General features: G+C 37.7%; 1 protein-coding gene across 1 annotated transcript in view; it reads right to left on the bottom strand.

The window, feature by feature from the left end:
* Positions 1–24667, bottom strand: part of KNDC1 (kinase non-catalytic C-lobe domain containing 1) — a gene marked incomplete at both ends in the record, with an annotated part of 65604 nt that extends 40937 nt beyond the window's left edge. Inside the window, 3 exons of the mRNA XM_080620253.1 lie at positions 15246–15304; positions 19067–19265; positions 24572–24667. Of these exons, the coding sequence (XP_080476379.1) occupies positions 15246–15304; positions 19067–19265; positions 24572–24667 (354 nt within the window). The remainder of the gene's footprint in view (positions 1–15245; positions 15305–19066; positions 19266–24571) is intronic.
* Positions 24668–24986: the final 319 nt, after the last annotated feature.

Raw genomic sequence — 24986 nt, 5'->3', positions numbered from 1 at the left:
TTTATGTTGAGGACACCAGAACTGCACACAATACTCCAAGTGAGGTCTCACGAGAGCAGAGTAGATCAGGACAAAGGTCAGAAAAACAAACCATGTCATAGGATCTAAAAGGAAAAGATCAATTTATTCTTTTGTCTTTTTTTTTTTTTTTTGCAAAGCAGTAATTTCAGTCTCAAGTTCTTCACTATCATACAACTTCACCATCATGCAGAAGAGACAACTGAAGACTTTTGTTTTAATCTTCAGAGTCTCAAAGAAACTCAGGCAGGAATTGTTACGATTTTTATTTTAATTTAGCATAAGAATGAATGTTGCTCATCTGTTCCAAGAGTAAAGGCTACTTTTCCTCTCCCCTTCCCCCCCCAATACATTAAGCTATAACCCACTTAGTGGTAGTAGCCCTACCAAACTACACTATTGACAGACTGCCATGATTATGGTTTGGTGGGGTCTTTTTTGGGTTTTGGGGGTTTTTTTGGTGGGTTTTTTTTTTTTTTTTGGTTGGTTTGTTGTTTTTTTTTTTTTGTTAAAATAAACCTGTCTATATTGGCAAAAAGGATACAAAACTATGAAACCTGAGCAAAACTCATTAACAAGGTGGTAGAAAGACAGTTATTTCTTCATACTTCCTGAAGTTACCACTCCTTCACCCATACTTATTTTGGCTTCAGAAAACAAACTCCATCCTGGACTAACAGAAGTACAACTTCTAATAAATGTTTAGATGGTCCTGCAGTCAGCACAAATTAACTCACTATAAACCTAACTAGGTATAAATTAATACATTTCTAAGCCTGCCCAAGACTGAAGGCCTGGGAAAAAAAAAACAAGAAAAAAAGTATTCTAGATTCATACTTCAGTATATTTCAAACTGGGCAAGAAATTTAACCAAAATTCCTTCCCTAACATCCAGGAATTTATGAAGACAGTTTTAAGGGTTTTTTTTCTACAGGCTGTTTCATAAGCTTTTGAACAGTGAAGAGGAAGTGTAGAGTATAGAACTTATTCCTCTACTTTGACATTACTGTGAGCTTAGTGAGCTATGCCATTTTGCATTTCTCAATGGACATCATAAAAGAAAACTGAATATAAAGAATAAGACAGAAAGGAAGACAAACTCTTAAAAATGTAATACAGCCTATTTAAAGAACTTTTTATATAAAAGCAATATTGTACTGTGGTAGTTTCATATACTCAATGTTATTGAGTTTTTCCATGTATTTTATATGAGCTGTAACAAGTGACACCAGCTCTGTTGCACAAAATTACTATTAAAGAAATTAATCACTCCCTTAAGCATAAGGAAAAAATCATAATGTACAGGTTATGGACATATATTATGCAGACCAAGCAATGTCAGAATACCAGATGAAAATAATGTCATGTACTGTGGGGGTACCTTTGAATACAGGAGCTACTTCTGAACAGAATAACTAATGTCAGCCTCCCTATGTTGATTCTAACATCAGGAACGGGTAGAATTGCTTTCTTCAGAAAATTTGTTTTCAGACTGTAACATCCACTATATAACTGACTCCAGGATTCATTGATGACACTTTAAATATATTGCTTATGTGCTTTTTCATCATGTGGCAAAAGCAAGCAACACATTACGTTGGTATGCCATCAGCAAATCATAGACTCATAGAATAGTAGGGTTGGAAAGGACCTTAAGATCATCAAGTTCCAACCCCCCTGCCATGGGCAGGGACACCTCACACTAAACCATGCCACCCAAGGCCTCATCCAATCTGGCTTTGAACACTGCCAAGAGTGGAGCATTCACAACCTAATCTTGCATTTGTATTTATTTAGTATGGTGTTCTACTTATAGAAATGCCAAGGTTAACAAACGCAGCAGCAGCAAAAACCAACTTCAATCTTATTCATTCTTAGGGAAAAAAAAATTAAAGGGAGGGGGAGAAAAGAGAAAAAGCAACTAAGACTCATCCTACAGAAACATAAGGTTGTAACATTTGGCAGGTCCCTAACAACCCACATCAAAAGACAGGATGTAGTCATGAAGTAAGAATTAAAAACAATTTACTTCAAATTGTCAACTTCACACATTTCTGTTTCTGTGTTTGGCATTTAGCAAACAGGTAGAAATTTCAGGGAAACTCAGTGAACTAGGATATGGCTGCAAAAGATTCTTGTTCCTGTCTCCTCTTTTTACGATGTTCAAAAGTAGTATTTTACACGTGTCTACAGGCATTGCTTTATTTTATCATTTGGACATCACCTGTATGATTAAGCCTCTCCAAAAGACGTGTGATTCCTCAGCATTTGATTTCATTTACAGAATGTAGTGTTTACTCCAAACAAACTCTTGTTTATTCTTATGCACTGTGTATCCAGTCCTTTTCAGTAATAAATTTATAAGAAATCATAGATAATTTCTTATAATACAGAAGAAATAGAATTCATTACATACAACTCAAATACCAACTCCAAAAGCAGGACAGAAAGATGAGGAATTTAACTTTGAGGGAACAAAAAATTTGCCTTTGACAAATTTTTTTTACCCACAGGAGGATGCATATGGACATAAGACACAGGAACAGGAAGGGCAAAGGAACATATTACCTCATCCCACTCTTCCCAATTAATAATTTCTGTGCACAGTGGGGTATAACTCATATACCCTAGTCTGCCTTCAAAAGCACAAGGGTCTCAGATACAAGCAGATAGGCTTCCACTCCCTTCATTTTGCTGTCCTGTTTTAAAGAAGTTCACTGCATCTTTTCTTGTACAAGGAGAAGGCCAGACTCATATTAAAGGTATTTTTTTTCATCCAGAGTTGTTCTGTTGAGATACTTCCTTTCCTCTGCCACGACCACCTCCACAAGAAAAGGGCAAAAGAAAATCCAGCTTTTTAATCAATTTCCTGAGCTGACAGTAAACATGGTTAATATGTAAAGTAAACAAAAATAACCTTAAGTCTCCTGTCTGAACTGGAGCAATGAGAAAATGAGTTAGTGATCATCCACTAGGTGGGGCGTTCCCCAAGTTTATGGATCAAATCTGGTTCTGCTTACCAGACTGTTTAGTTTTAGAAAGAAAATTTCACTTTCTGGGAAAGCAAGATGGTAAATGCAATAAATAAATAAATAAATAAGTACCAAATATCTAATGCTCATTAGAAGGAACTACTCTCAATGAAAACAAGCTCACAATTAAGCTAAGGGGTTTTTTAGCATGCTACAAGGAAAGTTAGAAACAAATAGGAAAGAGCAGCAAACAACTTTTCTTCTCCTAGAAGTCAAGCAAAAACTGGTACTGTACTGGCAGTTAGGAACTTCCTTTAGTAGTTAGGAGGGTTTTGTGTTCCTCCTTAGTTTATGAAAACCCCCAAACCAAAAAATGCCAACCCACCAAAAAAACCCACCTGTTTTAAATCTAGCTAAGAATAATTTTTGAATTACAGGAACTTTTGCATTACAGGATACCAACATTAATAGCTGGTAAACAGCATGCATTTCAAGAAAGATCCAAAGGAATTAAAGATGAAACCAAAATGTCTTCACAATTACACCCAACCTGTAGCTGTGCCTGGGATTGCCCTGACGCAGGTGTAGGACCTTGCACTTCCCTTTGCTGAACTTCATGAGGTTTGTGTTGGCCCACCTCTCAAGAATGTCAAAGTCCCTCTGAATGACATCCCTTCCTTCCAGCATCTTGACTGTACCACATAGCTGGGTGTCATCAGCAAACTTGCTGGAAGCACTTACCAAGGGAGAAGACAGCTTCTATCATCGTGCTAAAATTCTATATAATAAGTGATCTACATTCAAGGCTTCTGCCAGTTCCAATCAAAAGTTATCTGCCTTGCTGCATGCCGATTTATGACCATTTAACACTATAGGAAGTGAAATCAGAGAACAGTAATGATCCACTATAGTTTTAAAATCTCCAAATCAAAAGATCAAGAGAGGAAGTAAAAGCTCCAAGCCTACATGCAGAGTGTGACAGAGGCTCTGTTGTATTACTGCCTGACAGGGCTAATGAAGTAGTCTTCTATAGGAACTCATACTTGCAGATAAACACTACAGGAAAAAAACTGACAAAAGAGCTTTTGAGTAGTGACTGCATAAGCATTTAGCATATTGCAATTATGAATAATGACCATTTATATTTTGTATTGAGATTTCACTAAGTTCATGTAGGTCTTCAGCTGAACTGAATCAGACACACTGTAATAGAATTAATACTTCCTGTAAAACATTTTTGACTAAATGACAAGCTACAGAAATAGTCCAAGACAGTTCTTGTTTTTGACATTCATATCTGACCCTTATTTTACTTTGCAATTTTTTCTTTTATTTATTGAGATGCTTCCACCCTTTCACAATTCAAAGCATTTAAAGGTTCCTTTAATGAAAGCTTCAGTGTTGCTATAAAATTTGAAGTTTTATAAAGAAATTCAAGGTACTGCTTGAGAAAATTACTATTGGGAGAAAATATTTCATATTTATATGTCTTTTTTCAATGTACTCTAAATTGCATTATTTTTATGCAAAAGAAAGTCAGACAGCAAAGTTCTTCTGCAACAAAATGAAAGGGAAATAAGGCTATTTTTAATGCTTTCCTTCTTTACGAAGAGACTAAATGCTTTTCTGCATAACTGTAATTACTGAAAGCTGCTGTATAAAACATTAGCTTTTTATTCATTTGGCACTTTGGATGTGTAGATAATTAGTTTGCAGAATGCGCTAAAAGTGCTAAACCACTGTACACTATTCACAAAGCATATACTGTAGCTTGAATTGGTAGCAAACGTTGGAAAAACAACATTTTCAACCAAAGCTGTATTTGCAGTTTGTCCCTTCTAACTACAGTTGCTACTTAGCTTTGAAATTTTTTTTCCCTGAAAGACTGTCATAGTCCTTCTAAAATTGGCATAAGAATTCAGCCACATGTCAGATTTTCTCAAATAATGTGTTCCAAGCTGAAGTCTGCAGGTATTTCAACTCTTAAATTGCCTTTTAATTTACCTAACTAAGTGAAACGTTTTACTATGTTCCTAGACAAACATCAGGTAACCAGTTTATACCACAAAACGCAAGCAAGGCTTCATAGATACAATCTAAAAAGCAATGCTACAACAACATAAGGAGATGTGAACTAAGCAAAATACAAACGCACTTGGAAAGAGTATGTATCAGATACACTATGACTCAAATGTTGTCTAGTCCCTACATTTTATTTTGGTTTCTTGTGACTTCTATTTATATCATTCAGTTTGAACTGACAAACTCTACACATCAGTCTAATCTCAGTTTTATAGTTGCAGGCTTCTTCTCTATAATGGTCCATGACAACTGTTTTATCTCCATGAATTTGTCTAAGCTTTATCCACAAACAACCTTTTTGCATCTGTGGTTTGCAGCAAGAATTTCCACAGCTTACTGCATAACAAAGAAGCATTCTCTCTTGTTTTGAGTCTGTTCAACGAGCTTTGAACCTGTGTTCAACTCATTGTTGCCACCTACTTCATCTACCAGAGCTGGCAAATACTCTATGGCTGCAGTCATGGCATACTTCACAGATTTCTAGCAGAGCTTCTCCTTCAGGGCTTTGTTTTCCAGGCTAAAGACTATTACTGTAAATAATTGCATCTTTTATGAATGCTGTTTCACCATCTGGTCCTGGAAATTCATTTTATTGCTAATTTTGTCAACTTGGTCACTCTTATTTGAGATTTTTTTATTGGACGCTCTTATTCGAGGTTTTTTTTTTTTTTTATAACTCCCCATAAAGAAGAAGGGGGAGTCAGAAAATACAAAAACTTTTCAAATGCACCTCAATATAGTTTCAAGAAGCTGTTACCTTAACTATTGTAGTGAAGATTGTGATACATCTTAAGCCACTGGCAGCCATCTTTGTAAACATTCGTTTCACTTTAAGAAGTCACACGAAGATGAACATACACAAAAACTTGACCAAATTTAAAACATGCTATGTGTATGAAATTACTCATGTGTTGCCAGGTTGAGGACACAAATTAAGAACAGGTTTATTACATTTCCATCCCTTTTTTAAGGCTCCCTTAATCACAAAAAAAAAAAAAAAAAAAAAAAAAAAAAATCAGCATCCCAACACAGATGGGCACACCAATTACTCCTCTCTTGCAGGACTGTAGAAGTATAATTATACAGGTAAGGAAGAACACTGCAGTAAAACTGTTGGAGACCTCAGAGGTTAGATAGCAAAAGTTACAAACACTTATCTTTAAAGCTTCTTAAACAATGCTATTTTCTTAGAACTGTCTTTGAAACAGAGTTTTATGTATCATAACTCTCCTTTATTTATGTTTATCAGCCATTAACCTCCTTACTTTTAAATTACATGCCATAGGTAATTCACTTATCACTTAATTATACTAACAAAATTTATCCCCTGTAGGCGTAGAATCATAGAATAGTTAGGGTTGGAAAGGACCTTAAGATCATCTAGTTCCAGCCCCCCTGCCATGGGCAGGGACAACCCACACTAAACCATGCCATCCAAGGCCTCATCCAACCTGGCCTTGAACACCGCCAAGGACGGAGCACTCACAACCTCCCTGGGCAACCCATTCCAGTGCCCCACCACCCTCTCAGTAAAGAATTTCTTCCTTAGATCCAATCTAAACTTCCCCTGCTTAAGTTTGAACCCGTTACCCCTTGTCCTATCACTACAGTCCCTGATGAATAGTCCATCCCCAGCATCCTTGTAGGCCCCCTTCAGATACTGGAAGGTTGCTATGAGGTCTTCATGCAGCCTTCTCTTCTCCAGGCTGAACAGCCCCAGCTTTCTCAGCCTGTCTCCATACGGGAGGTGCTCCAGTCCCCTGATCATCCTCGTGGCCCTCCTCTGGACTTGTTCCAACAGTTCCATGTCCTTTTTATGTTGAGGACACCAGAACTGCACACAATACATAGAAACAAGGAAGCCTGGGAAACTGTTCTATGCACTCTGAGCAGACTAGCTGTCTTCTCTCAACTGTTTAAGCTTTTTTTCATTATATGGCAAATATGATGTTATACAAGTTCATTAACTTATAGTTACTGAAGTTATTTGTTTAAAAAAGTATATTAATTTTATCTTTAATGTAAGAGAATTTGCCTACTGGTAAAGTCTCTCACTCAGAGCCAGGTAATGCATTTGCACAATTCTGCACTGGGGGATGCTTAACTCCACATTTTGGAGATAAAAGACTGAAGTGCAGCATTTCCCATTAAGAACGCTATGGGACAATTTACTCAAATAGCATCCCAGGTCCTTTACCATGGCATGGATCAACAATATCAGGATTCTGATAGGTAAAATATTTGTTGCTGTGAAGTAACCATTTCATTTTCCTTTGAAGTAGTAATCTACGTAGATTTTTTTTTTTTGTTTATATATATTTTTTTTTTCTCAAAAGAAACATACAGAAGAATCACTGATGAGCGGCAAATGTAAAAAGCTGGCCAAACACTTCTGAACAGATCCAACTGCATAATATCTTGTTAAGACCACATTCAAAACATGAATTTTCACACAACAGCTGTAGGTGACTGAAATAGCAAATGAGTAGGTAGCTCTCATTTCATGCATCAGGAATGTAAACAGTGAAGGATAATCAGGAATGATTTGTGGTTTGGTTGTTGCTTTTTGGGGGGCAGTGGTGCTGTTGGGGCTGGTTTGGGTTTGGGGTTTTTTGTTGTTGTTTTTGTTTGATTGTTTCACTGGGGAATGATTTCTGCAGAAGTAAACCTTGCTCCTTCTCTATTCAGGCATAGAACTCATGTGACAGGACTTGAAGCGTACAGCCCATAAACAAGTAATATTTTACAAGGAAAGAGTAACATAGATGTTTCATTCATGCACTCCTTGAAAACCTGATTAAATCAACATTCCTGAGTCAAAAGGCCACCCCTGTTGCCATTAAAATTTGAAAGAAAGGAAGAGAATTTTGCATGGGTTTGAGTGCTGGTTTTTGTTTATTTTTTATTTTTTTATTTTTTTAATTTTACTATAACTTGGTAAAAGGGCTTAGAAGTTCAAGAATCCTGGAATATGTATATCCTAACAGGTTTATACAAAAATGTCTCCAATAGTCACTTAAGAAAGCCTAAGTCACTTGCAATGCTTTTCCCAGGAGACAAGATCCTTAGTTTCAAAAGGGTATTCGCAACTGTTCTTTGGAACTTTTTTGAAATGCTGTAACTAAAGGAGAATGACGTGTGAGTGACAACCATTTTATTACAATCCTGAAAAATTTTATCTAGAGATTAGGAAGTTGCTCATTTCTGATGACTACTTCTAAATCAATCAGTTCCCGAACCTTTCAAAAGAAGGAGATATTTATGAATGTTCTCATACACCGGTGAAATGCAAATCATAAATGTAGTTCATGAAAATGGTAAAAATGAATTGTTTGTCATTGTTCAAGGAGTATAAAGCCTCCAGATCTAGTCTAGCAATGACCATGGATCTTTCAGTGAACTGAATATCCATGTGAAACAGACATAAAATTAATGAAATCTTCTGATACCAAGTAATGACAAGGAATAATTTTGCTGAAGGTCTTCATGTCACTTTTAAGGTTCAGGCTTTCAAAAGCATTTCTAACATTTCAAAAGCATTTCTAACATTTCAAAAGCATTTCTAACATTTCAAAAGCATTTCTAACATTTCAAAAGCATTTCTAACATTCTAAGTAGTAAATTATGTAAACAAGTACAGACTGCATGGGAAATTAAGTTCTGCCGGTAAGACCAATATGATGATGGCTCCATGAAAAAAAAAAAAAAAAAAGAAGAAAAAGTTTGAATGGGCAGCACCAGAAACTGACAGGTAATTCTACCAAGACTAAGGAAGACAACTTCATCTGTGTCTGAGAAAGTATAAGTACTAATCAGAAGACTTTATGAGGAAGAAGCTGAAGATAAACAATTGATCCAAAACTTTTCTTTGTCTTTAACACTAAAGATGCCAAAGTTTTATGACACTGCACAAGTATAACAGGAGAAAACAATCTGCCCCCTTTTCCACAGATTTCTGCTTATGATAGAAACTATCTGCAAATTTATCCAATACAAATCCTCAGGCTTCTAAAAAAAGTAAATTTCAACTACTACAGGAACCAACTGTTTTAAGTCAGAACACAAAAGTCCTCTTTTCACTCCCAATCTTTCCCTCACAACCCCAATATCCTCAAATAAGCTGATGTGAAAAATGCTTTTTTACATCAGTGAATAATCCTCCTCAATCTTAAATAAATTATCTTAGCTTTAATAATGCCTTCTTATAGGAATCTTATTGCTGAGTAAGGAAGAAACCTAGAATTCCATGCATTTTCATTGAACAGGTAACCTGTTCAGTCATTTCTCTCCTGAGGACATTTTTCCGCCAAAGAGACAGACTACTCCTGATAAAAATATAAATCAGTCTGTGAAAAGCTCTTTCACATTTAGAGGCAAAACTGTGAAAATACCAGCAACATGCTCATAAAGTCTGCTAGAAAAGATCAGTATAAGTTTGCAAACTCAGCTCCAGGACTAAGCAACAAGCCGTAGGTTTTTGAGGTAATCAAGTTAGAAACTTTAAGATATTCTATACATAAAAACCAGGCTGCTGTGGGGAGGAAAAAAAAAAAAAAAAATAAAAGAGGGGAAAAAAAATTCTTCCTTTGGTTATCTCTTTGTGGAAAATTACTAAAGGATGATATTCGCCCAGTACTAAATCCCTGAATGGAACCTCAATTGGGCCAATGATGTTATCCTTGTGCTCTTGCTTTTACATTTCCTCTTCTATAGCACAGCAGAGGTACAGGTAACTAAATAGAAGTAATCTATTTTTACCACTGAAGGAAAAGACAGCTTCAAAAAACACTCAGAAGAAAGAATGGTTTAGACTACAGGAGGAGATAAGTTACCAGTTGCTGATGACAAGCCTTGCTGCTATTAAACTGAATTAGTCTCAAGAGGAGGCTTCATGAAACCAAGAGAAACAGAACTCAGAAAAAAGGCACTAAGAGTTTCAAAAGACTTATTCCCCCATCAGATAAACACAAACCCAAAAACCCCTCTAGGAGAACATGCAAAAATTTTCTTTTTTCCTCCTGCACTTAGAGCTAAAGAAAGAATAGAACAGCAGAATAGTCACAGCATTCAAAAGGTACTGCTTTAAAAGACCAGAATAATGGCAAAGGCAAGACTTTCTTTATACCTTCTGCTGTTTTGATCTGGGAGAAAGATGAAGGCTTTGATATTTAGAGAAGGACCAACAGCTGAGACCTGAGCACTAGCTCAGTAACAATCAGCTATTGAGAAATACTGCAGCACCAAACTGTCAGCCGTTTTCTTCAATAGGACCAACATATATGTATGCCCTGAACCTTCCTTTCTTTATCTATTCCCTAAACTAGAGCAGCAGTTTCCATTTGGCACTTCAACTTATGCATTTATATGTATATAAAATATTTGTATGTATATGGTATATCTCAAATCCAACTGCCTTGTCACATTTCATAGGAATAAGCTGTAGGAATCGTAACTACTTAGTTTAAAAAACAACAAGAACAAAAAAACAAACAACAAAAAACCCTAAAACTCAGTAATACATTTTAGCTTGTCTCTATTAGCACTAGTTATGTAACTTTTTCATATTTTCAAGGTTGCTGAGATACTTGGACTTATTTTTTTAATATAAATCAACTATAACCCACTGAGAACTGCAAGTTGAAAGCTATCGCATTCTTAGAAAAGAGACAAGTCATGTTCAGCCTTTTCTGGTTCTGATTCTTTCCCAGGTCAGCATACTCCACTCCTGCCATGATAGCAAAAAGATCAAGTTCTAGATGAGAAAACAGACTTGTGACACTCACTTTTCTCTCATTTTCTCTCCTGTATTTTCCCCTTCTCTTTGAGGTAGTATTCAGTTCTGTATTACTTTCCAATTCTTTTATTTCTGAAAGGTTTTAATCCTGCTGCATACAGAGATTTCTGAACTACTGCATTTTATCACCTCTATATAATGGAAGAAGTCACTAAGCAGAAGCATTATCCAGTCTGCTTCAGATATTAGGGGAAAAAAAAAAAAAAAAAAGCAGACTGAAAATTCACTGATTTCTGTTACAGAGGTTCACCAGAACAAGCAAAGTTGAATAGCCACATTATTAAAAGATTATAAATGCAAGTTCACACATTGCAGACATCAGTCCTTCATCTCACTGAAAGCTCATATCTTAGAAATGTAGGGTTCTACATCAATTGAATCTCTGTGTCAGACTCAATGGCAGTTTTGTGATACAGATAAATAGCTATTTGAAACTGGTGAGACAACCACTGTTTTTAACCTGAGGCAAACTTGTGTTGTAGTGACAGAAACAAGGCTACTAATGAACTCACCAATATTTAACTATTCCTGTTGGGCCTCTAATCGGTCAAATTTCAAAAGTCTATCACTATATTTCCCAGGACAAGAAAATAGGAACCATTTTCATTAGGAAAAGGTTAACGCTCTTCCTATTTAGAGGAGAGGACCGGAACTCAGCTTATACTGAAGATGAATTGTTTGACAAGAACAGTACATAGTCAAGTAGGCAAAATTCAAAAGCAGCCTCAAATCTGTATTTTTGAAACTCAGTCTCTTGATGTCTTTCCAGAACAGAAAAATTCACATTCTATACTGCTCTCTACAGTAGCATATGGGTAAAACATTACAAAATGAGAGGCTAGTCTTTATACTTGAGGTGTTTCTAACTAAATTCTAGCTCAAGATTCTAGGAGAGCAAAAAAGTGGTCAATACTTGCTCTAGCAAATACAGACACACTTTCCAGCTTAGAGAAGTACAAAGTGATATCTTTACATCAATGCAGGCAAGTGACAGCATCAGCCATCAGAAAACTTTTACTGAACACAGCCACATCACATACCTGTGTTTGCAATAGGAATAAAAGTGAAAATGATAATAAGTGTGCTGTATGGAAATTCAGCTTTTCTTTGGAGTTACAATATGGATCATAACTCTAAAGTTTGTTTCCTGTTTCCCTCTCTCTCTTTGCAGCAGCCAGTCGTTAACGGTGCAGTTACCAGGGCACAATGGTAATAGAACTCTGTGCAGAGATAGCAAAGTTAGAGGAAAAAAATGAATACAGATACATAGGAGATTCTCTATAGTTCAATGCTGTCCTAGAAACCACCAGTACCTGCTTGGCTGCCTTTTCTTCCCTTGCACTGTGACTATGTTTACACCAGGAAGAGGAAGACGTAATAGAACTACAAGCCAAACACATTACTGTACCAGTTACTTGGAAGAAAAATAACTATTTGAGCCAAAACCAGGACCCCTATTAAATGCTGCTTCAACCACTTAGCAACACAGTCCATTCAAGGACTCTTGAGACCTTCAGAAACAGCAATCCTTCCTCCAACCCCACAGGTTAGCAGCTCTAAAGAAGTCATCAGTTGGTGACTCAGTCACACTTCACTGTTGGCACAAAAAGCCCCTTTCACAGCTACTTCCTTCTTGACGTTTTTCTCTCTAAAAAGTTTGTTCTACACCTGACACTGAAGCTGACAAGTCCCTGAAGGGCTTTTACCTTCCTACTCTCAACAGTAACTGAAGTTAGTGTTATTTTTCCCACTTTACAAATGGAGAGCAAGTCAGAAAACAAGTCACAAGTCTTTCACCACATGAAATCAATTACTTTTCAGTCCTGCACATTGTCATTTGGATGAAGCTTTAGCTCTCTTGCTATTTGAAATTCCAACTAAAACCTGAAATTTATAATAGTGTTGTTTCAGACACCAGGACAGTAATTCAATTTGCTCCCATGTCTATTACCCTTGTGTGCCTCTGAGTGTCAGCTAAGTTTAGTAACTAATTAGACTGGAGTCACTATTCCATTAGAGGTCTGGATCAGTAATTCACCAAGCAGGAAACAAAACATCTCTTGTTGAAATAACAGTCGCTTTTATTTGAGGAATTTTTTACTTTTTTTTTTTCTTTTAAGAGTTTAAAGAGGAAGAAGTCATCCAGTAGCTATACAAACCTCACTGTGTGCTTCCATTTTAGAAGCCACAAAGTAAGTCATGCTCAAATCAACTGAAACCTCTGGCTGACATAAGTATTTTAAATCAGCTGAGCTTTGACACTAGGGCAATAGTCTATCAAAGATCTTCCTGAACATAATTAGTTGTTCCATAGCTTATTTTTTTTCTTTATTTTGAAATGGAACAGTTTCAATACAAACACTACTTTTCATTGCTCTCAACAAAGCAGCTAAACAGCTGCAAAAACACTCCTTCAACAAAGAACAACTGAGTAAGCTAATTGCCAAGGAAGAAGGAAGCTGTAACAGAAAAGATTTGATGTCACTGTAAAAAGGGCAGCTTATTGATATAGTATAAAAAATCTTATAATACCAAGAAAACACAAGGGCCCAGGGTTTCCTCAGATAGATGTATATAAACTAATGCTATTCTGCTATTGCAGAAGATGTTACAACTAGGGGCGGGGGATAGACAAAAGTATCAATACCTTTGAAAAAGAGAAGTTTTGCTATCAAGAAGGAAACAGTTACCTTGGAAAGATTACAGTATTATAAAACTGTCGTTAGAAATACATAAGGATTAACCCACTGCAGGTGTTAGAAACTGCAAAGCAAAAGCAAGATGAGGTCAGTGTGGAATACGTGGCAGAATTTGATCTGGTACCAAAGTACTTTAGTACTTTTTGAATTTTATAATTATGATACTGCTGAAAGAGAAGACTTCAATAATAAACCTGTACACAGATGAGTTTTACCAAAGAGGGATACAATGACCTTGTACATCAGACAGAACTAAAATTTCAGGTCACTTAGCATTCCCACAGTCTTCCCAAACTTCCATTTCACCTTGTTCCATCCTCTTGGTCTTCTAACCTCTTTCAGTGTATTTATTTGCTACCTGCATAAGAGTTCAACAACTACTAGAGCAGGAAGACAGGGTTAGGAGGAAAAGCAATTTTGCCAGAGAAGTAAATAATCTCACAAGTCTGTACGTGTATGTGTCAGAGTCTTTGAGGCTTGTTAAGGGGCAAGGGATGGAGAAAACTTTTATGTAAAATCTTACACATGTATGTAAAAAAGTTGTATGTCCAGCTTCAGACATACAACATAAAGAAAACAAAAATAGTCACCTTTGGGTTACTTTGGGATTTGCTTTCCTAACCAAACCTGAATATAAAAACTACTGCAGCTGCCAAGTTCAATTGCAAAACTGGTCACCTCCCAACCACCCCTCATCCACATTGGCTCCCTGTCCCCAAAGACTACCAAAAAAACCAGCCTGGGTGTAGGGCGAGAGTGAGCACAAAAATCATTAGAGTTCTGTTGGCCTATCTACATTGATAAAGCATAGCAGAATGAAGAAATTTTGCATCCATAACCTTCAAACACTGTACTACTTCCTACTCTGCAATACTACCCTTCCTGCTTTAGCATTCTCATCTTAGTTGTAGTACTACATACTTCCAAGGTTCACTTATACTTCCCCCCTCCCCCACCAATGAAACAGAGAACAATAAACATGACTATGAAGGCTGTAACTACAAAAAGTAAAAGGTATTTGTGTTGAACTAAAGAGAAACAGAATATTTTTTATACCTTGAATTGAACAAGTTTGAATTCTCTAAGAATACATGTCAGAAAAAATACTGTATGAAAAAAAAAGGATATTAAGCAAGCAAGCACTCCTGCAGCATGCAATGAGATAGTTGACTTGGGAGGCTAATGAATTAGTATAAACAATTTAGATCTAATTTAATTTAACAATGTAGAGCATTTGTGCATTGCAAAGCAACAGACAGTAATTTGTTTCTTCATTAAATCAAAGATAAAATTGCTGATTATCCTTCCATGAATTATTTTATTGAAGACGATGACAAACAAATTTTATATTTAGTCATAAAAGTTCATGGCTAGTCTCCAAACAACCAAATGTAACCAGTGAGGGATACCAGTGAACATAGTAGAGGCCAGCTGTAGTTTAAGACAACACATTCAGCCAAACCAGATTCTCACATTGTAACAGTTAGTGAACATGTGTTTATACTGAACATTAATATAGCATTTTACATTTACTTTTTATTTCCACAAAGCATATCTAAACATCACAATTTACTGTTTGCAATCTTTAAATGTGTTAACATGATACATTTGGAATGCTGAGCATTTGGTACTAAAATTATAAAAACCCCCTCTATTTTACAGATAAATTTTTGAACTTGCCTCAAAAGTGTTACCAGTGATATCAAATTCTGGTGGAACAAAGGCACCCTCTGGATCATCTTTGAAAGCAAAAGGAAACATGTCAGATTAGAAATTAATAGCCTTGTTTGTTTAAAAAATAAGCAAATTTGATGATACAAATTTAATTATGTTCTAAGACCTGACAAAAAAGAAACTATGCATATAGCAGTATTTTGCTTCACTCACATGATATACAAATAACTTATTATCCATGATTCTAGTACTATAAGTAAAGTGTTATTTTCAAACTTCCTGTAACAAAATACCACTTTTCCTACTAAGAAACAAAACACCCTAAAAGAAATACATTTACCACAGCTAACCATGTCTTGCCTTCAGACATTTATGTTTAGATCAAGTTATCACCTAAGCTAGTGCAGCTCAGCTGTGGCTTGCAGACTTTATTTGATTAATGCGACATTTCCATTCACTGTTTTCCACTGCAGACTTGGGTGATAAGGGTTAAAGCACAAAACCAACCTGAACAGCTAATTGCTTCTTCATCTACCAACTAGCTTAGAACCTTGACCCTTCTGCTTAGTTTATTTTAATTATGAGAAGAGTTGAGGAAACACATTCCCCACCTGTGCGCTGTTAGCAGGGAACTGAGCTACTGCAGTAACTGCTCCTGAATAAAGAGGTGCAAGAAAAAAAGGAACATCTTAAGAGAAACCAATGCTGCTGCAGCATCTAACCAGACATATATTGTCACACTGCACTGAAGTCACATGAATGCATTAAACAACATCAGGGATTAAAAAAAAAAGTGCCAGACTAAACTCCTATTTTTCACTTACATATTCAGCTCACCTAGTCTACCCTTCTGTGAAGCCAATGGATGATTGAGATAACTTACAAGCAAAGACTACAAGTTTCCCATCTCAAAAGAGAACGAAAAAAAAAAGGTATGCTCACAGGTGTAGTATACTTTTCATAGCTTTAGGTCCAATAAAGCTTTTGTGCCTGTATTTTAGAAGTGAAATGCAAAGCTCTTTTACTGTGAGGATACTAAACTCACTTGGTAAGTTTTGTGGGTTTTTTTTTTTGTTTTTGTTTTTTTTTTTTTTTTTACTGTCCTGGGTTCAGCAGCAGCAGTCATTTTTTCTTCTTAGTAGCTGCTGCAGCACTGTGTTTTTGACTATCGGCCTGGGAACAGAGCTGATAACACAGATGTTTAGACTGACCAAGGACTTTGAGGGTCTCATGCTCTGCCAGGGAGGAGGAGAAGCTGGGAGGAAGCAGGGACAGGACACCTGACCCAAACTAGCCAAAGAGGTATTCCATACCACAGCACGTCATGCCCAGGATGTAGAACTGAGAGTTCCCGGAAGGGCTAGAGCACTGCGGGGTGGGGGTGAGGTACCGGTTGGTGAGCAGTTGTATTCTCTTCCTTGTTATTTCCTTTACCATTATTACTATTAGTGGTAGCAGTAGTGATTTGTGTTATACCTTAGTTATTAAACTGTTCTTATCTCAACCCGTGGGAGTTGCATTCTTTCGATTCTCCTCCCCGTCCCTCCAGAAGCGGAGGGAAGAAAGGTGGGGGGGGAAGTGGACTTCGTGGTTCTGATTTACGGCCTGGGCTTAAACCACGACATTTACATATTCATACATTGCAGCTACCTGGCATGGTTGACTATCCATGACATCCACATGCCACTAACTGATTTAGTTTCTTGCTATGCTCCTGAACGTACTTTCTCACTGAAAAAGAGAGCACCCCTCATTTTTTTTCTGATATTTGGGGAGGCAGGAGGGTAAGAGAACTAATGGACAGAAGATGTTTCGTCCTCTCTTCTCCCCTCCAGACTATTGCTCCTTCTTTTCATCTCCCCATTACCTTTTCCCTTTCTTTCCATAGAATACTTTAAAGATTGTACAAGCATACAGTTTTTTGTCACTAGTAAAGCTTGCTGTAATCTTTTAATATCACGTTTACAATGGAAATTTTTCTGATCTGAAGAGACAAGATATCACAGCCCTTGGCAGTATATCCTATTGAATGTTTGTCACTGTAGCACCACAGAACCTGCAGGAAGCAGAACATGCTGCTAAAGGGAGGTGACAGGCTGTTAATTTTCTCTCACTGGCAAGCAAATCCAGAGGTTATAATTTTCTTCAGGAAGAATAAATCCATAGATAACTATAGGGAAGCAAAAAGGCCAACCTCCCAAGTACCTATCTAGCAAACTTTATTTTAACCAAATAGGAATAAGATTTGCAAGAAAGTGGAAGAAAAAGATTCAAAGACACAGTGGAGCATGCATGTGGAAAACAGAATATATACATAACTTCTTGCAGTCCTAGGGAAAACACAACTTTCCTTAAAGAGAACTAATGAAAATTCCCTCTCTCAGAAACGAGCATGACTTCAGGGAACTAAATCTTTGTCCATTTGCTTTGCACAGGAATTTGTTATCCCACATTTTAAGCACCTGAATACAGCAAATACACGGATCAATTGTTTGCCAGCTACTCAATTAGACTAAAACATTTAAGAAGAAATTGATTTTTTTCTTTCCTAGTAGCAATTTTTCATCCACCAGATTTCTTCTCTTCACCGAGTCTTTCATATACCCTTATGAATACAAAGTTGTTTTTAATTTTTTAACTTCAAGTTATGACAAGCTCATGAAAATAACGGAAATTGATTCCACATTACCCTATTAACACAGAACTAAAAGTTGACTCACATATTAGGGAAATTTAAGCACAAAACAAATATAACAACAATTATAGAGATATATTTTCTTCTTTATTAATTATATTTTATAATGTTACATGCTTATTTGATATACTATCTTTAATTCTAAAGAAGGCAGCAAACATCCATTTGTTGCAAAGTTAGTTTACCCCATTTTTTCTAACTACTGTCATGTAAATTTCAACTGAAAGAATAAACACTTATTCTGACATAGATTTAAAAGTAAATTAGGTTAAAGAAAACATAATAACCTGAGCAGTGTGTATACAGACCAGAACAGTTCTTCTAGTTACAACCTGACAAATATTTAACAAGGACTACAGAGCAAGAGCTGGGGTTTCTTGTTTTGTTTTGTAATATTCCTAACAAGCTCAAGACCCATCATTTTGAGATGGGTCATGTGAAAATGGAATAGTGACAATGACATGCTTTTATGTCTGTCCTGAAATCAGAAGTCATCTTTTTAAGTTAAGCATCCCCCCATTCATCTACTACAATATCTGAAGATTTCATATGCTACTACATACTGATTTTAGCATATTAAAATTCACGTCTCAGTCAGTCACCATACTTGCCGATTCTAAAAACCATGACTTAAAATAAATCCAAAATATGCTCATTCAAGAGGGCTTTTCCTTTCTAACAGTGAATATGCACCAGAATTGCCCCATTCTCTGTGGCCACAATCATCACGATAAACTGAATGTCAGATTTCTCTAGAAATAGCACATATCCATGAAATGAGAAGAAAGGGAAAAGCCCAATAATGTGCTTTACACAGGTAAAGTCTTGTGGACACAGATACACAAATACATACTACAGTGTTTAAAATGGATATAAATCACATTCTCCTGGATAAGTCTCAAAATCACCTGAATGAATCTTCTAAGAAAACCCATAAAAGCCTTTGATCACCAATCACAAAATTGAGCACGCAGTTTCATATGGACCTATACTCACCCATTCCTAAACAAGTTTTTGTTTTCTCTTTATTTTAGCTACAAGTCTTAAGAATAGAATATAATGCTTTCCTACAGTCTCTCACTATGAGTTTCCATAGTTCTAAAATAAAAGGCCTGTAAACACAAATACTTACCACTGAGCTGTTCCATGAAGCATACATTGCCATTGGTGTTAAAAGCCAAAGTATCAGGAGTGATGCACAGTGTCTGGAAGATTGCAGAATGGGCAATACTCTTCAGAGAATGGCAACACTCCAGGCAAATTGCCCAGATATCTTGCTCAGTAAGACAGCTATCCCGCAGCGACAAAATATCAGCAAGGGACACATTCTCCTGCCAAGATATGAATTAATAAATTACCCTGGATTTCATGGCACTACTTTGTGTATCATAGATTACATTTGACACAATTGGCTCAGAGTAATCTTTCCAGCAAGTTCTCAAACTTTCTAGGACTAACACCCCAAGAAACACCAAGTGCATGACTTTGTTCTTAACACAAGGAGTCTCTCAAGAAGCAGTTAACCTGAATAAAGGTATTGCAGTATGTTAAAATTCTTAAAAAGAAAAAAAAACAAAAAAACAAAAAAACCAAAAAAAACCCACACACACAAAAAAACCCAAAACAAACAAACAAAAAAACCCAAAAAAACCAAAAACAAAAACAAAAAATAAAACTTACTATGGGAGCTATGTGAGTTACATAAACACTGCATCAAAGTTAGGAAAACAGACCATTGGGAGGTAAAAGCAGAGAGACTAAGTTAAAACATTTTGTTTAACCCATGTCTCCCTAAAGTTCTCCCAGAAGGCTTCAGATAAACTACTCAAAAATTCTCTTCACTGCAGTTTTCCCTACCATCTGTGATCTGGGAAGGAGTACCCTTTAAATTAGCCTGCCTCAAGAATGATGCTGTTGTGAAGTTTAGTTATATAGACTACTTAATAAACACTCAAAAGCCAAGCAAGTCATAGGAAAAGTGTTCTTACACTTTGATTGAAAACCAAACACTTTGGTTGTTCTAGGCCTCCCCATTATACCCAGAGCTCTCAGTGGTCAAAATAGCTCATAGACTTCATTTCTAAGTTACTGTCTGTCCTGGGTTCAGCAGCAGCAGTCAGTTTTTCTCCTTCTTAGTAGCTGGTGCAGCGCTGTGGTTTTGACTTTCGGCCTGGGAAAAATATTGATAAAGCTGATGTTTTCAGTTACTGGTCAGAATGTTTATCCTGACCAAGGACTTTGTGAGTCTCATGCTGTGCCAGGGAGGAGGAGAAGCCGGGAGGAAGCAGGGACAGGACACCTGACCCAAACTAGCCAAAGAGGTATTCGATACCACAGCACGTCATGCCCAGGAGGTAGAACTGAGAGTGGCCCGGAGGGGCTACAACGCTGCGGGGTGGGGGTGAGGTACCGGTTGGTGAGCGGTTGTATTCTCTTGCCTTGTTATTTCCTTTATCATTATTATTATTGGTGGTAGCAGTAGTGTAGGTTTGTGTTATACCTTAGTTATTAAACTGTTCTTATCTCAACCCGTGGGAGTTGCATTCTTTCGATTCTCCTCCCCATCCCCCCAGGAGCAGAGGGAAGAAAGGTGGGGGAGGAAGTAGACTGCGTGGTTCTGATTTACGACCTGGGCTTAAACCACGACACTGTCCTAAATTATAAGCCAACTTTCTTTGACCTCGCTATGAGAATAAGGCTGAGAAGAGTCCATTTTCCAAAAAAAAAAAAAAAAAAAAAAAAAAAAAAAAAAAAAGTGGCTGCAAAGTGGCTTTCCTAGGTAAGATATTCAGAAACAATGCTTAGTTCAAAGCAGCAAGCCTCTTTATGTACAGTTTTTAGAATACAAAACTAATACATTACCCATAGCTACAGAGTAAAGCTTTCATGAACATAAAGGAATGACAAAACAACACAAACAAAACATCAATCCCACCTGTAAGGAAAAATACGCTAACAAAAATGGAAGTGTCTACAGAACTTACTTTACATCAAACTATATCACTATGAATTACACATAATATTTTCTTATTTACATGCAGTAATTAAGACTAAAATCTATGTTTCTGAATTATATTAATTATACCTTGAATTGAAGATGCAGCTCTATATTACTTAAAGTACGAGATAGTCAGCAAAACAGAGTGTGAGGTACCTTAGAGTTCAGAAAACCATGGTGGCTTAAACTTTTAATTCCTTGGAAAACAGAGTTTAAACTTTCTTTTCATACCTCAGTCCTGGTGAGCATAAATGATATTTGGATTACCATTTACAGAAAGGTTAACAGTTTGTTAACATGTTTTTTCAGAGAATCAAGTATTGCGCTCATAATAGCCTTCAAACACAGAACCACCTTTAGTTCCAAAATTTATTTTGCTTTTTAGTCTGAAGCAGAATGCTTAATAAATGAGGAAAAAATCCCAAACAAACCCAAACAAACAAAAACCAAGCAAACAAAACCACTCACAAACAAACAACCCCCCCCAAATCCCAACCTAAAAAAAGCAAAAAAATCCAGGTGGGAAATAAAGCACACTTAGTATTAATTGGGAAACTTAACTTCTATTATTAATATTCTAATTTTCATCAGCCTAGAGATGGATTAATTTACTAATGGCAGCATTACTACAGTGCTTTCTAGCACTCATCACGAACCCCGGGCTCATTGAGTTTAGTCCTACATAATGATGAACAGCAAAAGCCCTTAGAGTTCAGGTACACAAGACAAAAGATCTCATTTCTTTTGTGCTGTGCCTAGCACCATATGTGTAATGCTGCCATCATGTTTTGAGGGTGGATGAGGAGGTTTTGCATATCTTTATGGTGAACTTCTTCCAAGCATGAAGGGCAGCACAGTGATTCCTGTATCTGAAAACATTAACATATGAAAAGGAACTGGACCGCAAGCCATTAGATTTTGAAGCTGACCAAACTGGTAGGTAGGATGAGGATAGGCAGGATGATGATAGGCTTGGAAAGGAAACTACAAACTGCTAATTCTATGGCAAGAAAAAGTTTAAAAAAGAAAAAATAAATAGAAATTCTATGATCAAAGCAATGAACCTGTAATAATTTTTATTTTAAACTCTCATAGGATCAACCTTTAAAACTGCCTCAATATCAAATTCCAGTCACAATCAGGACTTGATAGAATTTACGACAAGCTTTGAGGCTGAGCTCTACAAGCGGATACTAATCATTAGTAGTGATATCTACAGTATAAACCTACAAAAAAATCTCTGTCTTGTGGTTATTTGGGGAGTAAACAAAAGATAATAATGAACTCATGTCAGATAAACTTCTTTTCCTTCCAGGTGATGGGACAGTTAGGCAATACATAAAAAACCTAAACAAAACCAAAAAAACCCCAATCTCATAACAAAGGAAAAGGAAAGTGAAAAAGGGGGGAAAGAAGGAAAAAAAAATAAAAAAAAAAAAAAAGAAGAAGAAGAACGGCCTATGAATGAATGTTCAGTACCTTCAATCAGCAATAGATGGCTAGGTGAAGATTAAAAAACCAAAGCAAAACACCAGTACCACAACCATACCGCAAGCCTTCCTCTTTCCAGTGCTCCAGGATGTGATACCATGTATTTCTCCACAGAAACCATGTATTTCTCCACAGAAACCATGTATTTCTCTACAGATTACGCTGTCTTGACCCGAGTTACTAAAACTGATGTTGCCGCAAAGCAAGGCCTTTGTGAAAAATGAAGCATTGAAAACAGAGAGACATGCAGTGGACTAGTTTGCATCCCCAAAGCCATACAGAAACAAAGTTTTCACTGGGGGGGGGGGGAAGAAAAAGTCCTTTTAAGACTACAACACAGAAGTTTCTGGCAAGCTGAAGCTTCTGGCGAGGCATGACTTCTATACTTGGACCGCTGAAAGTTGGTCCACTTGAATTACAGGAAAACTCGAGTGTGTTATGTAACAGAGATGCTGATGCTTTTTCCCTCATCTCATTATCAGTAAGATACACTTGTAAAAGCAATTATTGTTTAATAACTACAAAAAGTGAACAGGTCAGACAATCATGCTTTAATTACTCACTTCAGTTCTCATTTTATTCTTATATTTTCTTCAGAAAATCTAAAACAGTGCAGTAGCATATAATTAGGCTGAGGAAGAGAGAGCAGGAAGAGAAAACTAATTGGCTACAGGTAACTTCTCAAAAAAATTAAAATTAAATATTAAGGAGTGTGAGACAAAGAAAGTCCTAGTAAAGAAAGACACCTTAAACACACCCACATCCTTTGCATTTCCTGCTCTTCAGCTCAGGCAGCTTCTTGCTTCACATATTGGCTTTTGTAAACCACATACATTACACCCCAACCTCATTCCTTATACAGGTCCAGTGACGAAAGTCACAGGCTCCACTAAATGACTAAGCATTCACAGTTTTCTGGCACCTAAGCCTTTTTGCCAATTCACACAAACTTCAAAACAATCTGTTCCAAAAATCATGGAAAATGTGTCAACCAAATGTTAACCATTCATTAAATTCCTCACATTTTAAGAAAAAACACTGAGTTGCCTGGGTAAGCCTACCAAGTATGCTTCAAAGCAGCCCTTTTAATTTCTCTAGCCACCAGGTGACGGATCATGCTCATTCTCTCAGCAAGAATATGGAAAATATTCATGTACCTGGAATAACCAAATAGAAAGGACTGCTGAGAATCCATAATCAAAGTATATATTTAGCAGGTGAGAAAAATAGGCTCAGGCCTTCCTCACACGGAAGAGTTGACCTTCAGTTTTCTCACACCCTGAAGAAACACTGCAAGAGACTTTTAATTTTAAAACTCACTTTTAAGTCCTGATTGAGTTTGGGTTCTTCACATAGCAAATGAGAAAGTCTGCAAGATCTCATTTGGGGAACAAGTGGCTCATATATCATTTACCAAATTTCCACTTAAAAAAACCAAGCCAAACAACCAACTTAAAACCAACAAAACATTCTGCCCAAACATTCAGCAGGGGGGCTAAGGAACACACTTCATGTGGAAAGATACAAAGATGAGCAAGAGCAATAAAAACCAAGTGCAAAACCACGCACAAAACCAGATAAATGCGATGACAGAACTGAGTTTAGCTACAGGTTATTTCAGGTTATTTGGCATAGCAACTGAACAAACAGCAACAGGGCAGGAGAAGATGAGTGTACAAAAAATCTGGTTTGTAGCTACAGGAAACACTTTTGCTTGTAATAAGAGATTTCCCTGTATCAGGTGTGACAAGGACGTTCAGTCCCCGACCGCAGCCTTAACCCACGGCTGCCACGAGAGTTACGAGACACCCCGCACTCGAGGACCATGTCTTTGCTGTTGTGTGGAGAAGGTGCATGGGGACTGACTAAGCCCGACTTGGTCGCCAGAATAACCAGGCAGGAGAACGTGAGGAACACACCGTGAACCCGAAGAGGACAGTTTTGCTGCCGCGGCCTGGCCGCTCCTGGCGGGCCGGGCGACCCCCAAGCTCCGGCCGGAGCCGGGGCCCTCGCAGCTGATCCCACGGTGGGGGCAAGAGGAACGAGGCGCCAGCTAGAGTAGTGGGGTGCCGGCTACCCCTGAGGCTGCCTCATCACAGGTGAGTGCAAGGGCGGCGGCGGCTCCGTCCCTGCACCTGCCTCACTCACCTCGTCCTCCAGCAGCGTCGGTAGAGGCTCGAAGTCATAGCAGTTCACCTCCTCCTCTTCATAAAACACGTCCTCTGCGGCGCCAACAGCCTCCATTGTGCACAGCGAGGGAGCAGGGGCTTCACCTCCGCAGCCTCTCTGCACGCCCGGAGCACAGCCCTCGGCCCCCGCCACGGCTCATCCCCACAACCGCCTGCAGGCTACCCCCTGCGGCGACCCCCACAGCACCGGGCCAGCGCTCCCTCTCTGATTTAACCCCTTCCCCTTCCGGCGGGGGCCTGCCGCGGGGAGGCCCTTGCCTCTCCCGGCGGCCGCAGCAGCCCGCTCAAGCCCTCGGCTGGGGCAGTGGTGCCATGGCAACGCGGCCCGCCGCCGCCTCGCCCTCCCGGCGCGGCCTCGCTGCAGCGGCGCCCGC

This window comes from Psittacula echo (assembly GCF_963264785.1).
Source record: "Psittacula echo genome assembly, chromosome: 6".
NCBI classification, from domain to species: domain Eukaryota; kingdom Metazoa; phylum Chordata; class Aves; order Psittaciformes; family Psittacidae; genus Psittacula; species Psittacula echo.
This window is presented reverse-complemented; position numbering and strand designations above follow the sequence as displayed.